Genomic DNA, 16,069 nt, shown 5'->3' with positions numbered 1-16,069 from the left:
GAGTTATTTTACAGGGAGATAAGGAGAGAGGTTGTTTCCCCTTGTCTGGGACAAGAGAGGCACCATCTCAGAATAAGGGAGGTCACCTATTGAAGATGGAGATGAAGAAGAGTTTCTTCTCTCTGGAGGGAATCGATCTGTGGAATCCTTTACTGCAGAGGGCTGGGTCATTGAGTGTATTGTGGGGTGAGATTTTTAATTAGGAAGGAGAATGATGGTGTTGGGGCTACTGGGGTGGGGGGTGTAGAAATGTATCGGCGACTGACATCTGTGTCCGACCTTGACCTCTCTCAGACTCCCTGGCTGCGCTCCCCTGCCACCAGCAGGATCAGACAAGGAGGAAACAGCAGACTGAGTCACTGACTGAATACACACCCCAAACAGACAGGGCGCTGTGATGGAGATCCTCACCACTCTCCTGCTGCTCGGTACGTACCTCCAACGTTAATCTATTTCCGAGTGGCCGCAAGAGATAAATCTGTTACTCGCCTCCTGCCCTCAGCTTGGTGCACAATCAGAATGTGAACAGACACACTCCCATCCAGGCTGTGTACAGACAGCATTCCAGATGTGTGCTGGCATTTCCCACATTGTCTAACAAATGCACACGGTCTCTCCCTCACATACTCTTCCTCTCATATTCTCTTTTGTACGCATACTTTTTTTTCTCACCCAGTCTCTCTCACTCTGTCTCATAAAGTCTCTCTCTCTCTCTCACAATCACTCTCACAATCTCTCACACACTTTTTCTCATGCACACACTCTCTTTCATGCACAGAGATAATAAGGTGGAGAGCTGTATTAACACAACAGGCCAAGCAGGAAAGCTGACGTTTCAGGTCTGGACTCTTCTTAAGAAATGCACACGTTTGAGACAGTGTGACAGAGAGACTATGGGAGAATGTGTGTGTGAAAGAGGTTGTGCTAAAGAGAATGATGTCTGTGGAAAGACCCTTTGCTTTTCTTTGCCAGGTTTCTCATTGATTGCAAACAATTCTGACCTCTTGCAGACAATGAATACGAAATATCCTTTGAAAATTGAGTATCCTTTATTGTTGCATGCATTCAATATCAAATGCAGTGAAAAGTGTGTGCTGTCGCTCATACATAAGTGTCATTCACAGAATAAAATAAAGATAACTTAAAGAGGTTCCAAATTTTCCTTCTCCACTGCTACAGCATACCGCTGCCAGAGTCCCACTTCGGGCTTTCCAGCCCAGGCTATGCACTCGGGGGTTCATGCCCAGTGAGGAGAAAGGTATAAAGAAATGCTGGGGAATCTCGCAGGGACCAGTCACTATGTTTTGTTCAGTCACTTGAACCTGATGTGTAACTGAAAAGGAAATGAATTTTAAACAAGATCTCCCACCTAATATGCATTGTCTGACTTCAAATGTCACCTCTTCTTTCCATTGATAATGCCTTTAGTTTCCTCAGGGCAGTTGACTTGAAATAAACTTGGGGATTGACATTAACATATTAACCAATTAAAACTTTTTAACTGGTTAAAGATTTAATAACATCTTGGGTTTGTTTAATGCGTCTTCATCAGTAGTGTGACCCTTTGATCTTTTATCTATAAATTCTGTATCTGATACCACCGCTCGCACTAACACCTGAAGAAGAAGTGAGATTCCAAAAGCTTGTGTTTTCAAATAAACCTGTTGGACTAGAGTGATTTCTGACCTTATCAACCCCAGTCCAACACTGGCACCTCCACATCAGGACTTAGGAAAGGCAAATGATCCTGAATAAATCCACTGGCATTTTCTGAGTGTCAAAGTATAGTTAAGCAAGAACTAGTAAGTGTAGTATTTTTGGTTTTTCAGAAGACTTTTGATTGAAGGTTCTTGTGCAAAGTGAAAGCACAAGGAATTGAGGGCAGTATGTTGTTGTGGGCTGAGAATTAGTTGACAGACAGGAAACAGGGTGGGAACCCTTTGTCTGAGAGGCAAATAGTAATGCGTGGAACACAGCAGGGAGCAGCACTTGGGCCCCAGCCACTCTCAATATATATTAATGACCTGTATGAGGGAGCCACATTCAATGGTTATATGATCATGGGAACTGCGGATGCTGGAGAATCCAAGATAACAAAGTGGGGATGTACACCTCTTCCTCCATTACATTGATGACTGTATCATCGCTGCCTCTTGCTCCCCAGAGGAGCTCAAACAGTTCATCCACTTCACCAACACTTTCCACCCCAACCTCAAGCTCACCTGGGACATCTCCAACACATCCCTCACCTTCCTGGACCTCTCAGTTTCCATCTCAGGTAACCAGCTAGAAACTGATGTCCACTTCAAGCCCACTGACTCCCACAGCTACCTAGAATGCACCTCCTCCGACCTACCACCCTGCAAAAATTCCATCCCCATTCCCATTTCCTCCGCCTCCGCCGCATCTGCTCCCAGGATGAGGCATTCCACTCCCGCACATCCCAGATGTCCACATTCTTCAAGGACCGCAACATTCCCCCCGCAGTGGTCGAGAACGCCCTAGACTGCATCTCCCGCATTTCCCGCGACACATCCCTCACACCCTGCCCCCGCCACAACTGCCCCCAGAGGAACCCCTCATTCTCACATACCACCCCACCGACCTCCGGATACAACGTATCATCCTCCGACACTTCCGCCATCTACAATCCGACCCCACCACGCAAGCAATTTTTCCATCCCCACCCTTGTCTGGCTGCTGGAGAGACCACCCTCTCCGCGACTCCCTTGTCTGCTCCGCACTCCCCTCCAACCCCACCACACCTGGCACCTTCCCCTGCAACCACAGGAAGTGCTACACTAGCCCCCACACCTCCTCCCTCACCCCTATCCTAGGCCCCAAGATAGCCTTCCATATCAAGTAGATGTTCACCTGCACATCTGCCAATGTGGTGTATTGTATCCATTGCACCCGGTGTGACTTCCTCTACATTGGGGAAACCAAGTGGAGGCTTGGGGATCGCTTTGCAGAACACCTCCGCTCGGTTTGCAACAAACAACTGCACCTCCCAGTCGCGAACCATTTCAACTCCCCCTCCCATTCCTCAGACGACATGTCTATCATGGGCCTCCTGCAGTGCCGCAATAATGCCACCAGAAGGTTACAAGAACAGCAACTCATATTCCGCTTGGGAACCCTGCAGCCTAATGGTATCAATGTGGACTTCACCAGCTTCAAAATCTCCCCCTCCCCCACTGAATCCCAAAACCAGTCCAACCTGTCTCTGCTTCCCTAACCTGTTCTTCCTCTCGCCCATCCCTTCCTCCCACCTCAAGCCGCACCTCCATTTCCTACCTACCACCTCATCTTGCCTCCTTGACCTGTCCATCTTCCCTGGACTGAGCTATCCCCTCCCTACCTCCTCACCTATACACTCCTCTCTACCTATCTTGTCTTCTCTCCATCTTCGGTCCACCTCCCCCTCTCTCCCTATTTATTCCAGTTCCCTCGCCCCCATCCCCCTCTCTGATGAAGGGTCTAGGCCTGAAACGTCAGCTTTTGTGCTCCTGAGATGCTGCTGGGCCTGCTGTGTTCATCCAGCTCCACACTTTGTTATCTTCAATGGTTCCAAGTTTGGTCATGACACAAAATTGGGCAGGATTGTGGGGAGGGCACAAAGGAGGTGAGTTAGACACATTGAGTGGGGCAAACACACGGCAGATGTGAAAGTTATACACCTCTGCTTTGGAGAAACAGAAAGCGAATATAATTGAAATGGTCATGTATTGGGAAGTGTGGACATACAAAGAGATCCAAGTGTCAATAAAAGTAGACATTCAGGTGTGACCAGTTATTAGGAAGGTAAATAGGACATGGATGTTCATTGCAAGAGGATTGAAGTTTGGAAGTCGGGATGTCTTGCTGCAGATATACAGGGTCTCCCTGAGACAACAGGCTCGAGGGGCCAAATGGCTGTTTTGAACTCAATCTCATTAAAAAATGACACAATGATTACTAAAGAATTCATTCACAGGTTGCAGGCATCACTGTTTGGGCTCATGATTAATTGACTTCACTTTTTGTTCTAGATTTTTATAGAATTCAACATTGACTCTCAGCCCATGACCGGAATTAAATCCAGGACCCTAGAAAAACTCTCTCCTTGTCTCTCTCTGAATCTGCCCATGTTCCTCGCTCTCTCTTTCTCTCTCTCTGACCCATCTCCCTTCTCCTTCTCCCTATCTCTGTCCTCCCTCCCATTTTCTCTCTGTCTCCCAACTCTCTCTCTCCCTCTCTCTTTCTTGCTCCCATGCTCACTCACTCCTTTTCTTTCTTCCTTCTGTCTGTCCCACGCTATGCCTCACACTTTTTCTCACTGTGTCTCTTTCTGACTCTAAACATCCTATTGCTGTCTCTGTTTCTCCCATCCTTTTCTTTCTCTCCTTCCCTCTCTTTCCCTCACAGGGTCACTCTTTGTCCTCTCCCCTCTCTCACTCACTCACACATGCACATACACACACAGACTTCTCTGTCTCTCTCACACACACAAAGACACCCCTGTCTCACAGACATACACAGTCACAGACTCGTCTCTATCACTGTCTCTGACACACACACATGCACACTTTCTCACACATACTCTATCTGACATGCACACACACAAGCACAAATTCTGTTACACACAAACACACACTCTCTCTCACACACACGCACGCTCTCTCTTTCTCTCTCTCTCTCTCACACGCACTCACACACACATTTTTTCTTGTGCACATACACATGCACGTGTACTTTTGCTCACACACCGTCACATGCACAGGACCTCAACAAGTGAGCCTCATTACGCATCACCACTGAACAAATTAAGCTAAGCCATTTGATCAGCAGTCGGCCCTTCACCCTATTGAGTCTGCTCCACCATTCCAGGAGATCGTGACTAATCTGATCATCCCCAACTCCACTTTTCCATCGATTTCCCCTTCCTGATAAAAAAAACTCACTAGCTCAGTCCTGAATCTACTTTCTAAACCCATTTCTTTTGGGCAATGGGAAAGACATCTGCGGACATTGTTAATAAACATTTCAGGGGATAGGACACATCACTTCGATGTATTTTAAAGCATGACTTACCTGAAGCAAGTTTCAAAGATGTAGCCACTGAATAATTTTCTATATGTTGACATAAAGCCCACAAAACTTATCAATTGTACCTGGTTGTGTGTTTTCAGCACAAGCGATGATTGTCCAAATGCAAGAAGGTATGTTGATCTCCAGTGCAGCTTCGTTTTATGACATATTGATGAACTCAACAGTGTCAGTACTGCAGCCAATGGAAAGTATTGTGGGTGCAGAAGATCTGAAACAAACACTGAGAGTGCTGGAGAAACTCAACAGGTCCGGCAGCATCTGTGGAGAGAGAGGGAGTGAGAAAATCAGAGTTAACATTTCGAGTCCTTCACACTCATGACTTTGCGTCATAGAGATTTACAACAATGGAAACAGACCCTTTGGACCAAATCATCCATGCCAACCAGATAGCCTAAATTAATCTAGTCCTATTTGGCACATATCCCGCTAATTCTCTTCCTACTCATGTACTCATCCAAATGCACTTTAAATGTAATTATACCAGCCTCCAGCGCCTCCTCTTGCAGCTGCTTCCAAGCATGCACCACCCTCTGCTTTAAAAAGTTGCCTTTTAGGTCCCTTCTAAATCTTTCCCCTCTCATGTTAAACCTGTGCCCTCTGGCTCTGGGCTGCCGCACCCTGGGGCAAAGACCTTGGCTATTCACTCTATTCGTGCCCCTCAGAAAGGTCACCCCTCAGCCTCCAATGCTCCAGGAAAAATAACTCCAGCCTATTCAACTTGCCCCTACAGCTCAAACCCTCCAACCCTGGCAACATCCTTGTTAATCTTTTCGGAACCCTTTCAAGTTTGTCGACATCTTTCCTGCAGCAGTATTCTAAACGTAGCCTAACCAATCTCCTCTACAGCCACAGCATGACCTCCCAACTCCTATACTCAATGAACTGACCAATGAAGGCAAATGTAACAAACATCTTCTTCATTTCTTTCAACTCCCTCAATGAACTATGAACCTTCACCCCAAGGTCTCTTTGTTTGGCAGCACTTCCAGGATCCTACCATCAAGTGCGTAAGTCTTGCCCTAATTTGCCTCACTAAAATGCAACACCTCACCTTTATTTAAATTAAACTCCATCTGCACTCCTCAGCCCATCCGTGGTCTCACTGTACTCTGAGATAAACATTTTCACTGTATATTTTACCACCAAATTTGGTGTCAACTGCAAACTTAGGAACCATGCTTCTTACATTCACATCCAAATCATTTGTGTAATTGATGAAAAATAGCGGATTTGGCGGCGACCCATGCGGCACACTGCTGATCACAGGCCTTCTGACTGAAACGCAACCCTGCACCACCATCCTGTGTATCCTACCTACAAGCCAGTTTTGTATCCAATTGTCTAGCTCTCCCTGTATTCCATGTGATGTTACCTTGCTAACCAGCCTACCATGTGGAATGTTGGCAAGCACCTTGCTGAAGTCCATTTAGACAATGTCCACCACTCTGCCTTCAGCAATCTTCTTTGTCATTCTTCAAAATATTCACTCAAGTTAGTGAGACAAAATTTTCCATGCAGAACACCATGTTGGCAGTCCCTTGTACCTCGGGGATAGTGGACAGGCTTCGGGCAGTCGGGAGGTGTGTCACTCAGTGCAGGATTCCCAGCCTCTGACCCATTCTTGTAGCTTATATGGCAAGTCCAGTTCAGTTTCTGGTCAATGGTAATCCCCAGGATTCTGATAGTTGGGGGAATTCAGTGATGATAATACCATGGAAAGTCAAGGAACGGTAGTTAGATTCTCTCTCAGTGGTAACCACCTGGATGTTGATAGTGGAGGGGTCAGTGGTGGTTCAATGAACATTAAGAGAGTGATGGTAGTCATCCCCAGGATGTCGACAGTGGGGGATTCAGTGTTACACCATTGAATGTTAAGGGGCTAATAGGTAGATTCTCTCTTCGTGATAATCCCCAGGGTGTTGATAATGGGGGAATTCAGTAACGGTAATAGCATTGAATGTCAAGGAATGATAGTGAGATTTTCTATTATTTGAGACGGCCATTGCCTGGCATTTGTGTGGTGCAAATTTTACTTGCCATTTGTCAGCCCTTGCCTGGATATTGGACTGCTTAAGTTGTCAGAGCACCAAGCTGACCATCCTACTGCAGCAAGACGGTTTCAGTTCTTCCCCATGTGAATGTGTTTCTCGATGGATTAGGTTCCTCAACAGAGACTGGAACACCCGTACTAACGATGGAGCCAATGTGGGAGAGATTCTTAACGGGTGACCGGATCATTCTTAGATGTGATGCTGGTCGAGAGCTTCATTCTGTGAGATATAAGTAGTTCGTAAAAAACACTATCAAAGAGTTCAGCGAGAAGATTTACACCATTGAGGCTGCTGGAATAGAGCATAATGGGGAATACAGATGCCAAACTTTGACACAAACAACAGCCAACAGTAACAGCATTCTCGTGAGAGTATCCGGTGAGTCACGCCAGTCTTGAATTAGTCAATCTCTTTGTCTCAAGTCGCATCCCTTCAGGCATTTGAGGGGAGTTGTATTAATTCCCAGGAATGGATGGGGGTGGGAAAAGCAAAAAAAGCAGTCTCTGATGAAGGGGCTAGGCCCGAAACATCAGCTTTTGTGCTCCTGAGATGCTGCTTGGCCTGCTGTGTTCATCCAGCTTCACACTTTATTATCTATGGTGTTGGGATTCTGTTGGGATAGCACCACTGCTGTTGTGATGTGCAAAGTTTGACTGGAATTTGCTGTTATGATTGTCGGTCCACCCTGCCAGCTTTTCACCAAATTCCGTCCCCTCCACCCGAGCTTTGCTGTCAAGTACTGAGCCATATGCCCATGGACTGGGCAGCTTGGTCACTTGAGAATTGGTGGTAATGGGATCCGGAAGGGCAAAGATCTGACAAAGATTCCAGGCGGGACTCTTCTGAAGGTGGGGTTGATGGGTTTGATGGACACCGTCTCCTAGATCCAATATCGAGCCCAGATCTGACTGAGACTGAATGACTGTTCCCTCGCAACTCTCACAGTGAAGAGGAGATTTGAACCCACCCTTGGGTCTGTCACTCTGGTTCGCTCAGTTGCTCGTTGGTGATATGACCAGTAAACCAACAGAACCCCTTGTATCACGTACAGTTCTTCACACACAGGGGACTGAGTTTGACAATCTCATTGATTGACAGTGCTCCACTCCTTGATCCTATTTTCTATGTTTCAATTCTCCTCATCCAACTCTTCAGCTTTCCACTGAACTGGCTATTTCCTTCTGTTTTTGTCCTTTCAATGTTATAATTCATTCATGTGTTTGTATGTATGACCATCTTGTGATTTTGAGGGCATGAGTGTTTTTTTTTAATATTTCACTCAGACTGAAGGGTCTGCTCCTGCGCTGTATGACTCTGTGACCATAAGTCTAATTCATTCTTGTAATCCTTTGTTAAACACCTCCCACTGCGCAGTTTCTCTTCCACAGTGAATGCAGGACATCATAAGATGATTGGTTCTCCTTTTCAAACATTAACGTGATGCATCAAAGACAGAATTGTGGAACTCAGCCATATCTTATTACACATGTAGCCAGTGCTAACTGGTATCTCGGTAGAGCAGTGACTTGTGACACTGACGTTCTCAAATTCTGGACACATGGGATCAGAATGAGGTCATTCAGCTCATTGTGTCTGCCCCACCATACAATGAGATCGCAGCTGATCTGATCATTTACTTTCCCCCGTAACCCTCGATTCCCCTTGCAGGTTAAAAATCTCAGCCTTGAATGTACACAATGACCAAGTCTCGAAAGACCTCTGCAGTGAAGAATTCCACAGATTCGCTCCCCTTGGAGAGAAGAAATTCCTCCTCATCTTCACTGGGCACCCTGTATTCTAATTTGATGCCGCTTTGATCCCAGACTCTCCCACAAAAGGAGAAAGAGCCTCTGTCCACATTTACCCTGTAATGTCCTTCTCAGGACTTTCAGTAAGTTTGCTTCCCCCCGCCTTCGAAACTTCAATGAGGATAGGCCCAGCCTGCTCAATCTCCTCCTCACCAGATAGTCCCTCCATACCCACGACTGAGTGAACCTTCTCTAGATGGCCTCCAAAGCCAGTCGAACCTCCTTTAGACATGAGGCCCAAACTGTACAGTGTCTCCCAGCTGTGGTCTGACTTATGCCTTGTATGATTTTACCAAAACCTCCCAACATTTATACTCCACTCACTTTGAAAATATGACAAGTCATGTTCCCTATGATGTCCTGAACTTCGATCCTCACTTTTTTTTCTGATATATGGGTGAAGACTCCCCAAATCCCTCCATCCCATAGCTTTACACAGTCTTTCTCCATTTAAACAATGTCCAGCTCCTGTGCTCTTTCTGTCAACAGGATACACTACTCCTGGAAATTAGGCAATCTTTTTTTTCTATAGTTTGTACAGTGGACAGTAGTGAGGAAAGGACTCTGTGAAAGCAAAACTCACTGCCCGTTTTGAAAAGTAGTTTTCTTACCCTCATTGGAAGCATTGGTTACACAGCTGCTTGCTGAAGCAGAAGAGAAAGTCTTGTTGGATGATGAGGTTGACTGAAAGGGATGTGTACAAGTAGAGATTTGGCCAGCAGCAAGATGCTGATTTTTCTGGTTCGTGCTTACATCCAGTTATTAATTCAAGTCATTTCTTTTTTGACAGCTCCTGAATTGTTTGTGAGGATTGAGACTGAGCCAGAACCTCTGTGGTATGAGCAGACATTGAGGTTGAGTTGTAACTGCACATACCCCACGCCAAATGAATTCATTTACACATTTTATCAGGAAGGTTCTGTTATTGCTGAGTTCCGGACAAGAAATAAAAGTGTTTCTTTTCTAAAGGAGCGGGTTACATTTGAGGATACAGGACGGTATCGATGCCAAATGCAGTTTGTTGATTATCCCGATGGTCCTGTGTACACATCAGCTTACAGACGTGTAGATGTGCGAGGTACATGTCACTTTAGAACATAGGGGCCAGGAGCAGGAGGAATGCATTCAGTCCCTTGAAAGTCTGCTCCCCCATTTCCATACGACTATGGTTGATCACGTCTCAGCCTCAACTCCATTTTCCAGCCCCCATTCCCGTTAACCCATCACTGATTAAAAATCTGTCCCCTCCCTCAATTTATTCAGCATCCCAGTATCTCCCATGCACTCTGGGAGGGGTGGGTGAATTCCTACAGATTCATCCACCACCCCTTCCACCCACTTAGAGATGAGGAGGAATGGCTTCTCTCAATTTTCAATCTCCCCCATTCCCATTCTCCTGAAATCCATAGAACCTCAAAAAGTGTGGGAACAGGCCATTCAGCCCACTGAGTCCACAGTGACCCTTCAAAGCGTATCCCACCCAGACTCATCCCCATAACCCTTCATTTCCTATGGCTAACCGACCTTACGTATACCTCCCTGAACACTACAGGTAATTTAACATAGCCAATCCACCCAACTTGCAGATTTTTGGATATGGAAGGAAACTGGAGCACCTGGAGCAAATCTGCACAGACAGCTGACTGAGGGGGGAATTGAACTCGAGTCACTGGCACTGTGAGGCAGCAGTGCTGACTGCTGAGCCACCTTGATATCTTGTTCCAGATTGCCCCACATGAGGAAATATCCTCTCCATTTCCTTTGTCAATCCCCCCTTTACTATCTTCTCTCCCTCAATTAGGTCTACTCACATTCTTCTAAACAGCAGACCGGGCAAGACTGCTCAATCTCTCTTCATAATACAAACTCCTCAACTCTGGAATCAATTTCATCATTCTCCTCTGAACTGCCTCCAATGCAACTACACCCCTTCTCAAGTAAGAGGACCAAAAGTCTACACAGTACTCTGGACGCCGAAACACTAATGCCTTGCAACAACACTCAAATTCTCCTCTGTCCTATTCCTTTAGCAATTGCCAGTTCTGTTCCATATTGCCTGCTGTCTCTGTGTGCCAGCTTTCTCAGATTCATGCACAAGGACATCCAGACCCCTCTGTACCAGATCACTCTGAAGCTTTTCTCCCACTTGATTAATAATGTGCCTTTCTATTTCTTTGCTCACACTTTTCGATGCCAAATGTTGGCCCCTTCGCTGAACCTATGCATTTCTATTAATTATTTCTGCACAGAAGTCACAGAATCCCTACACTGTGGAAACAGGCCTTTTGGCCCAACAAGCCCACATTGAACCTCAGAGCATCCCACCCAGACCCATCCCCCTGTAAACCACTGAATCTACACATCCCTGAACACTACAGGCAATTTAGCATTGCCAGTTCATCTAACCTGCACAACTTTGGACTGTGGGACATAACCAGAGCAGCCGGAGGAAACCCACGCAGACACAGGGAGAACGTGTAAACTCCACACAGACAGTCACCCAGGGCTGCAATTGAACCTGGGTCACTGGCACTGTGAGGTAGCAATGCTAACCATTGAGCCACTGTGCCACATAGCTCATTGTAGCTTAGTTTCCCAACTATTCTAGTGTCATCTTCTATCCCTCCATGCAAACCATAAATATACATTGCGAATAGCTGAGGACAAGGACTTAACCCTGTGGGTTCCCACTCATTATAGCTTGCCAAGCAAAAAAACAGATCCATTTATCCTGATTCTCTGTTGTCTATTGACTCATCAGTCCTCTATCCAAACGAACGTAGTACTACATGGATGGGATTTTAGAAGTTGGAATTTGATTGATTTAATTCTCGTGAAATCAAGAGGGAATTGAATTTCAGAAACCAAAAAGATAACATTGATTGATTGGTGTTAATAAGGCAGTAATTGAGCAGTTTATGAGAACTGATAACATCATTGTGCTGGATCTGATATCTGTTGCTGGCTGTAATGTTTCCAGTTTTACCCTCCCACCCAGGTTAAACTGCCCCTATGTTGACTTGAAACGATTGCTGATGTTGAACCCTCAGCATCTCCCAGCCCCTGATACTCCCAGTACTGATATCAGGCTGACTGGTTTATAATTCACAGTTTTGCTTCCACCACCATTTTTAAATAGTAAGGTTACATCAGCTACCCTATAATGTGCCAGAACTGTTTCAGAGTCTGTAGGATCTTGGAACATGGTCACTGATGCATCCATTAATTCTAAGGCAAGTTACTTAAACACACTGGGATGTAGGTTGTCAGTTCCTGGGGATTTACCAACCTTCAATCGCATCAATTTGCCCAGCAATATTTCTTTACTTCTTCCATCTCACCAGTCTCTTTGATTGCCATCATTTCCAGTAAATTTTTCATACTCTCCTGTGTGAAGACATAATTGAAGTATGAATTTATTTTGTCAGCCATTTCTTTGTTCCCCATTATAAAGTCCCTTGTTTCTGACTGTAAGAGACTTACATTAGTTTTCACCAAACTTCTTTTTACACACTTGCAGAAGTTTTCACAGTCAGTTCTTCTGTTCCCTGCAAACTTACACTCATACTCTAGTTTACCTTTCTCAATGCATCGCTTAGATCTCTCTTGCTGTCATCTAAACTGTTCCCAATTCTTGGGGCTATTATTTATTTTTCTTGCCAATTTTTATGCCTTTTTTGCAGTAAGTGCTATCTTCAACTTCCTTTGGAAGCCAGGGTTTGGCCAGTGTTCTCTTTGCACTCTTGAGTCAGGTTGTAAGAAATAATTTCTGTAGCTCATCTATTTGTCATTGAATGTTCGGCACTGCCGACCCACTCTCGTTCCTTTCAGAAGCATTTTCCAATCCATCGCAGTCAACTCGCACTTCAAACATTGCAGTTTTCCACATGAAGATTCAGGAATCTTGTCCCAGAAACACACTCACGTTCTGATTGCTCATCCCAAGCAGTCTCTCAGGACTGCACTTCCAATCATTCCAACAAAATCTAAATGCAGCAAACATTCGCTGATGCATAAAGCCATTTAGTCTCCATCCAGGCTTCCAAACTCTTTTTAGAAGGAATGGTGTCAGAAATACTTGCGTGTTAATGATTAACATCACGTGCAGAGATGAAAATAGACAGTTAATTGCTCCTGAAATATCTCCACAGAGGCTAGTATCCAGTCACCAAGTCACCCTTTAATTACACTTGTACAGTACATGACACTGACTGAGGCAACTCAGAGCTGGCTTCTAAAGTGAGCAGAAACTCTGACACAATCCTTTATGCCTTTCAGCCAGGACTCGGCTTAGACAAGGTAAACAGCCCCAATCAGGGAGCTTAGATTCTATGAAGTCCATGCAGCTGAACTTGTTACACTTAGTACAGCTGTGAAGCAGATATCCAAGCAACAAACATTGAAAATGGTGAAGCAAAATTATATGGTTTTTGTCACAAAAAAAATTAACCGTTCTGTCAATTTCAGAAAGTCCGGTGATACTGCAGGTGGATCCCAGACTGCAGAGAGATGGTCATCCCATCACACTGAATTGTCGGTGTACCCAGGACCATGTGTGTGGGACAGGACAAATTTACTTCTACAGAAATGAGACCCTCCTGAACTCTGATTCCATGCCTCGCAACGTCCATCGTATCCACCGAGCAACCCTAATAGATTCAGGGTGGTACCGCTGTGCGATTTTCCAGAACCTTTCAGAATTCCTGTCCCTCTGGGTGGAAGTCACTGTCCAGAGTGAGTCAACCAAGGGGCCAGGGTGTGGTGAGGGGGTGGTGGGTGTGTTGGGGATGTGGGAGGAGGCTGACGCAGGATAGAAACCAAGTTTCACTGCGCTGATCCGGCCAAAAATTAAAACGGTGCCTTTTGGTTGGCATCTTGAAACTGATCAGAACATTTTGCAAGGGGGAGCAGTTCAATATTGGCAATGGAAAAGAGGAGATGGATTGGGACTCTGGTCGCCATGGAGAGTGCACCAGTCGATGACAATTAGTCAGAAATGCATCTGCCAGTTTAACCGACGTCAAATGTCATCTTGTATTGCTGTTGGAACAGCCCCAGTTTTTCAGTCTACATTTAGCTGCTGGGACTGAGGAGGGTTAAATCCATGAGGAGGGTTCTGTAATTGGTAGATCACCAACATTCTTCTCTGCTCTGATCCCGAGACCAGTTTCTTCCTGGAGCTCATTTGGTTGTGAGTGGCCTCTTTCTGTGTAATTTGGCCTGACTCTGTGCAAGTGTTTTGCATGTGCACGATGCATGTAACCTGATTGTCCTCCGAGTGTGAAGAACATAAAATGTGGGAGTGGGAATAGGCCATTCAGCCCGTCGAGTCCACTCCACACTTCAATGGGAGCGTGTCTGATCTGATCATCCTCAACTCCACTTTCCTGCCTTCCCCCCACCTCATCCCCCATCGCCCTCAATTCCCCTTCCTGATTAAATCCCCATCTCTGCTTGAATATACTAAATGGACCAGCCTTGACAGCTCTCTGTGGTAAATTATTCCGCAGATTAGCTCCCCTCAGTGAAAATAATTTCCTCCTCATCCCCAACTTCAATAGGAAGCTCCCCTTATTCTGAGATGATGCCCCTCTGGTCATACACTCTCCCACACAAAAGGAAGCAGCTTCTGTCTGCATCTCCCCTGTCAGGTTCCTGTAATAATCTTCAATAAGGTCACCTCTAATTCTTCTAAACACCAATGAGGACAGGCCGTACCTACTCAACCTCTCCCTCAAAAGACAATCTCTCCGTATCTGGGATCAGCCGAGTGAACCTTCTCTGGGCTGCCTCCACTGCCCAGGCTATCTTTGTTCAGATATGGGAACCCAGAACTGTTCTCAGGAGTCCAAATTCGATAAATACGAGATAAAAGTGAAGTGTTGTATTTTGGTGAGGCAAATCAGGGCAGAGCTTATATTATTTAATGCAAGCATCTTGGGGAATATTGTTGAATAAAGGGACATAGAGGATGCAGGTTCATAGTTCCTTGAAAGGTGAGTTGCAGATAGACAGGATTCTGACAAAGGTGTTCAGTACACTTGCCTTCATTGGTCAGTGCAATGTGTATCAGGGTTGCGATTTCACGTTGCAGCTGTACAAGACATTGATAAAGCCATTTTAGGAATATGGCATTGAATTCTGGTCTCCTTGCTAGGAACGATGTCCTTCAGCTGGAAAAGGTTTTGAAAAGATTTACAAGAATGTTGCTGGGGCTGTCGGGTTTGAGGGAGACGGAAAGGCTGAATAGGCTGGAGCTATTATCCCTGGAGCGTCGAGGGCTGAGGTTTATAAAGTATAGAAGTTTAGAAAATCATGTGGGGCATGGATCAGGTGAATAGCCAAGGTCTTCGCCAGTGTAGGGGTGTCCATAACTAGATGGCATTGGTTTAAGGTGAGAGGGGACAAGTTTAAAGGGGACCTAAGGGACGATACTTTTCACACAGAGAGTGGTGCTTGCATGGAATGAGCTGCCAGAGGAAGTCATAGAGATGGGTACAATCACATTTAAAAGGCATCTGAATAGGTACATGAATGGGAAAGGCTCAGAAGGATATGATTCCAAATGCTGGCAAATAGGACAAGATTAATTTAGGATATCTGGTCAACATGCATGAGTTGGAATGAGGGGTCTGTTTCCATGCTGTACATCTGTGCAACTGTACTGTTTAGCTCCGTTTGCTATTCCTCAGATACTGAAGCAACCTGTGTGCAAATGTAGCAGGTTCTGGATAATATCCAGGCTTATGCTGACAAGTGGCAAGTAAAATCTGCACCACACAAATAAGAAAGACTCTAATCATAATCTCTTGATGTTCAGTTGTATTACCATCACTGAATCCCCTCATTATTAGCATCCTGGGGATACCATTGAGAGAAAATCTAACTATCACCTCTGAATATTTAATGGTATTACTATCACTGAATTCCCCCACTACCAACATCCTGGGGACTGTCATTGACCAAAAACTGAACTGGATTCATCATTTCAATACTGTGGCTGCAAGAGCAGACCAGAGGCGAAGAATACTGCAGCGAGTAACTCACCTCCAGATTCCCTCCAAAGCCTGTCCACCCTCGACAAGGCACGAGTCGGGAGTGTGATGCAATATTCCCCAC

General features: G+C 45.4%; 1 protein-coding gene across 1 annotated transcript in view; it reads left to right on the top strand.

The window, feature by feature from the left end:
- LOC132207131 (Fc receptor-like protein 5) overlaps nucleotides 1–16,069 on the top strand; it is a 51,468-nt gene that overhangs the window by 16,084 nt on the left and 19,315 nt on the right. Inside the window, exons 3-7 of the mRNA XM_059642308.1 lie at nucleotides 1,180–1,258; nucleotides 5,172–5,279; nucleotides 7,401–7,520; nucleotides 9,741–10,028; nucleotides 13,418–13,684. Of these exons, the coding sequence (XP_059498291.1) occupies nucleotides 1,180–1,258; nucleotides 5,172–5,279; nucleotides 7,401–7,520; nucleotides 9,741–10,028; nucleotides 13,418–13,684 (862 nt within the window). The remainder of the gene's footprint in view (nucleotides 1–1,179; nucleotides 1,259–5,171; nucleotides 5,280–7,400; nucleotides 7,521–9,740; nucleotides 10,029–13,417; nucleotides 13,685–16,069) is intronic.

The sequence above is a fragment of the Stegostoma tigrinum genome, chromosome 44, assembly GCF_030684315.1.
Source record: "Stegostoma tigrinum isolate sSteTig4 chromosome 44, sSteTig4.hap1, whole genome shotgun sequence".
Lineage (NCBI taxonomy): Eukaryota > Metazoa > Chordata > Chondrichthyes > Orectolobiformes > Stegostomatidae > Stegostoma > Stegostoma tigrinum.
The sequence above is the reverse complement of the archived record's forward strand: the minus strand, read 5'-3'. Positions and strand labels throughout refer to the sequence as shown.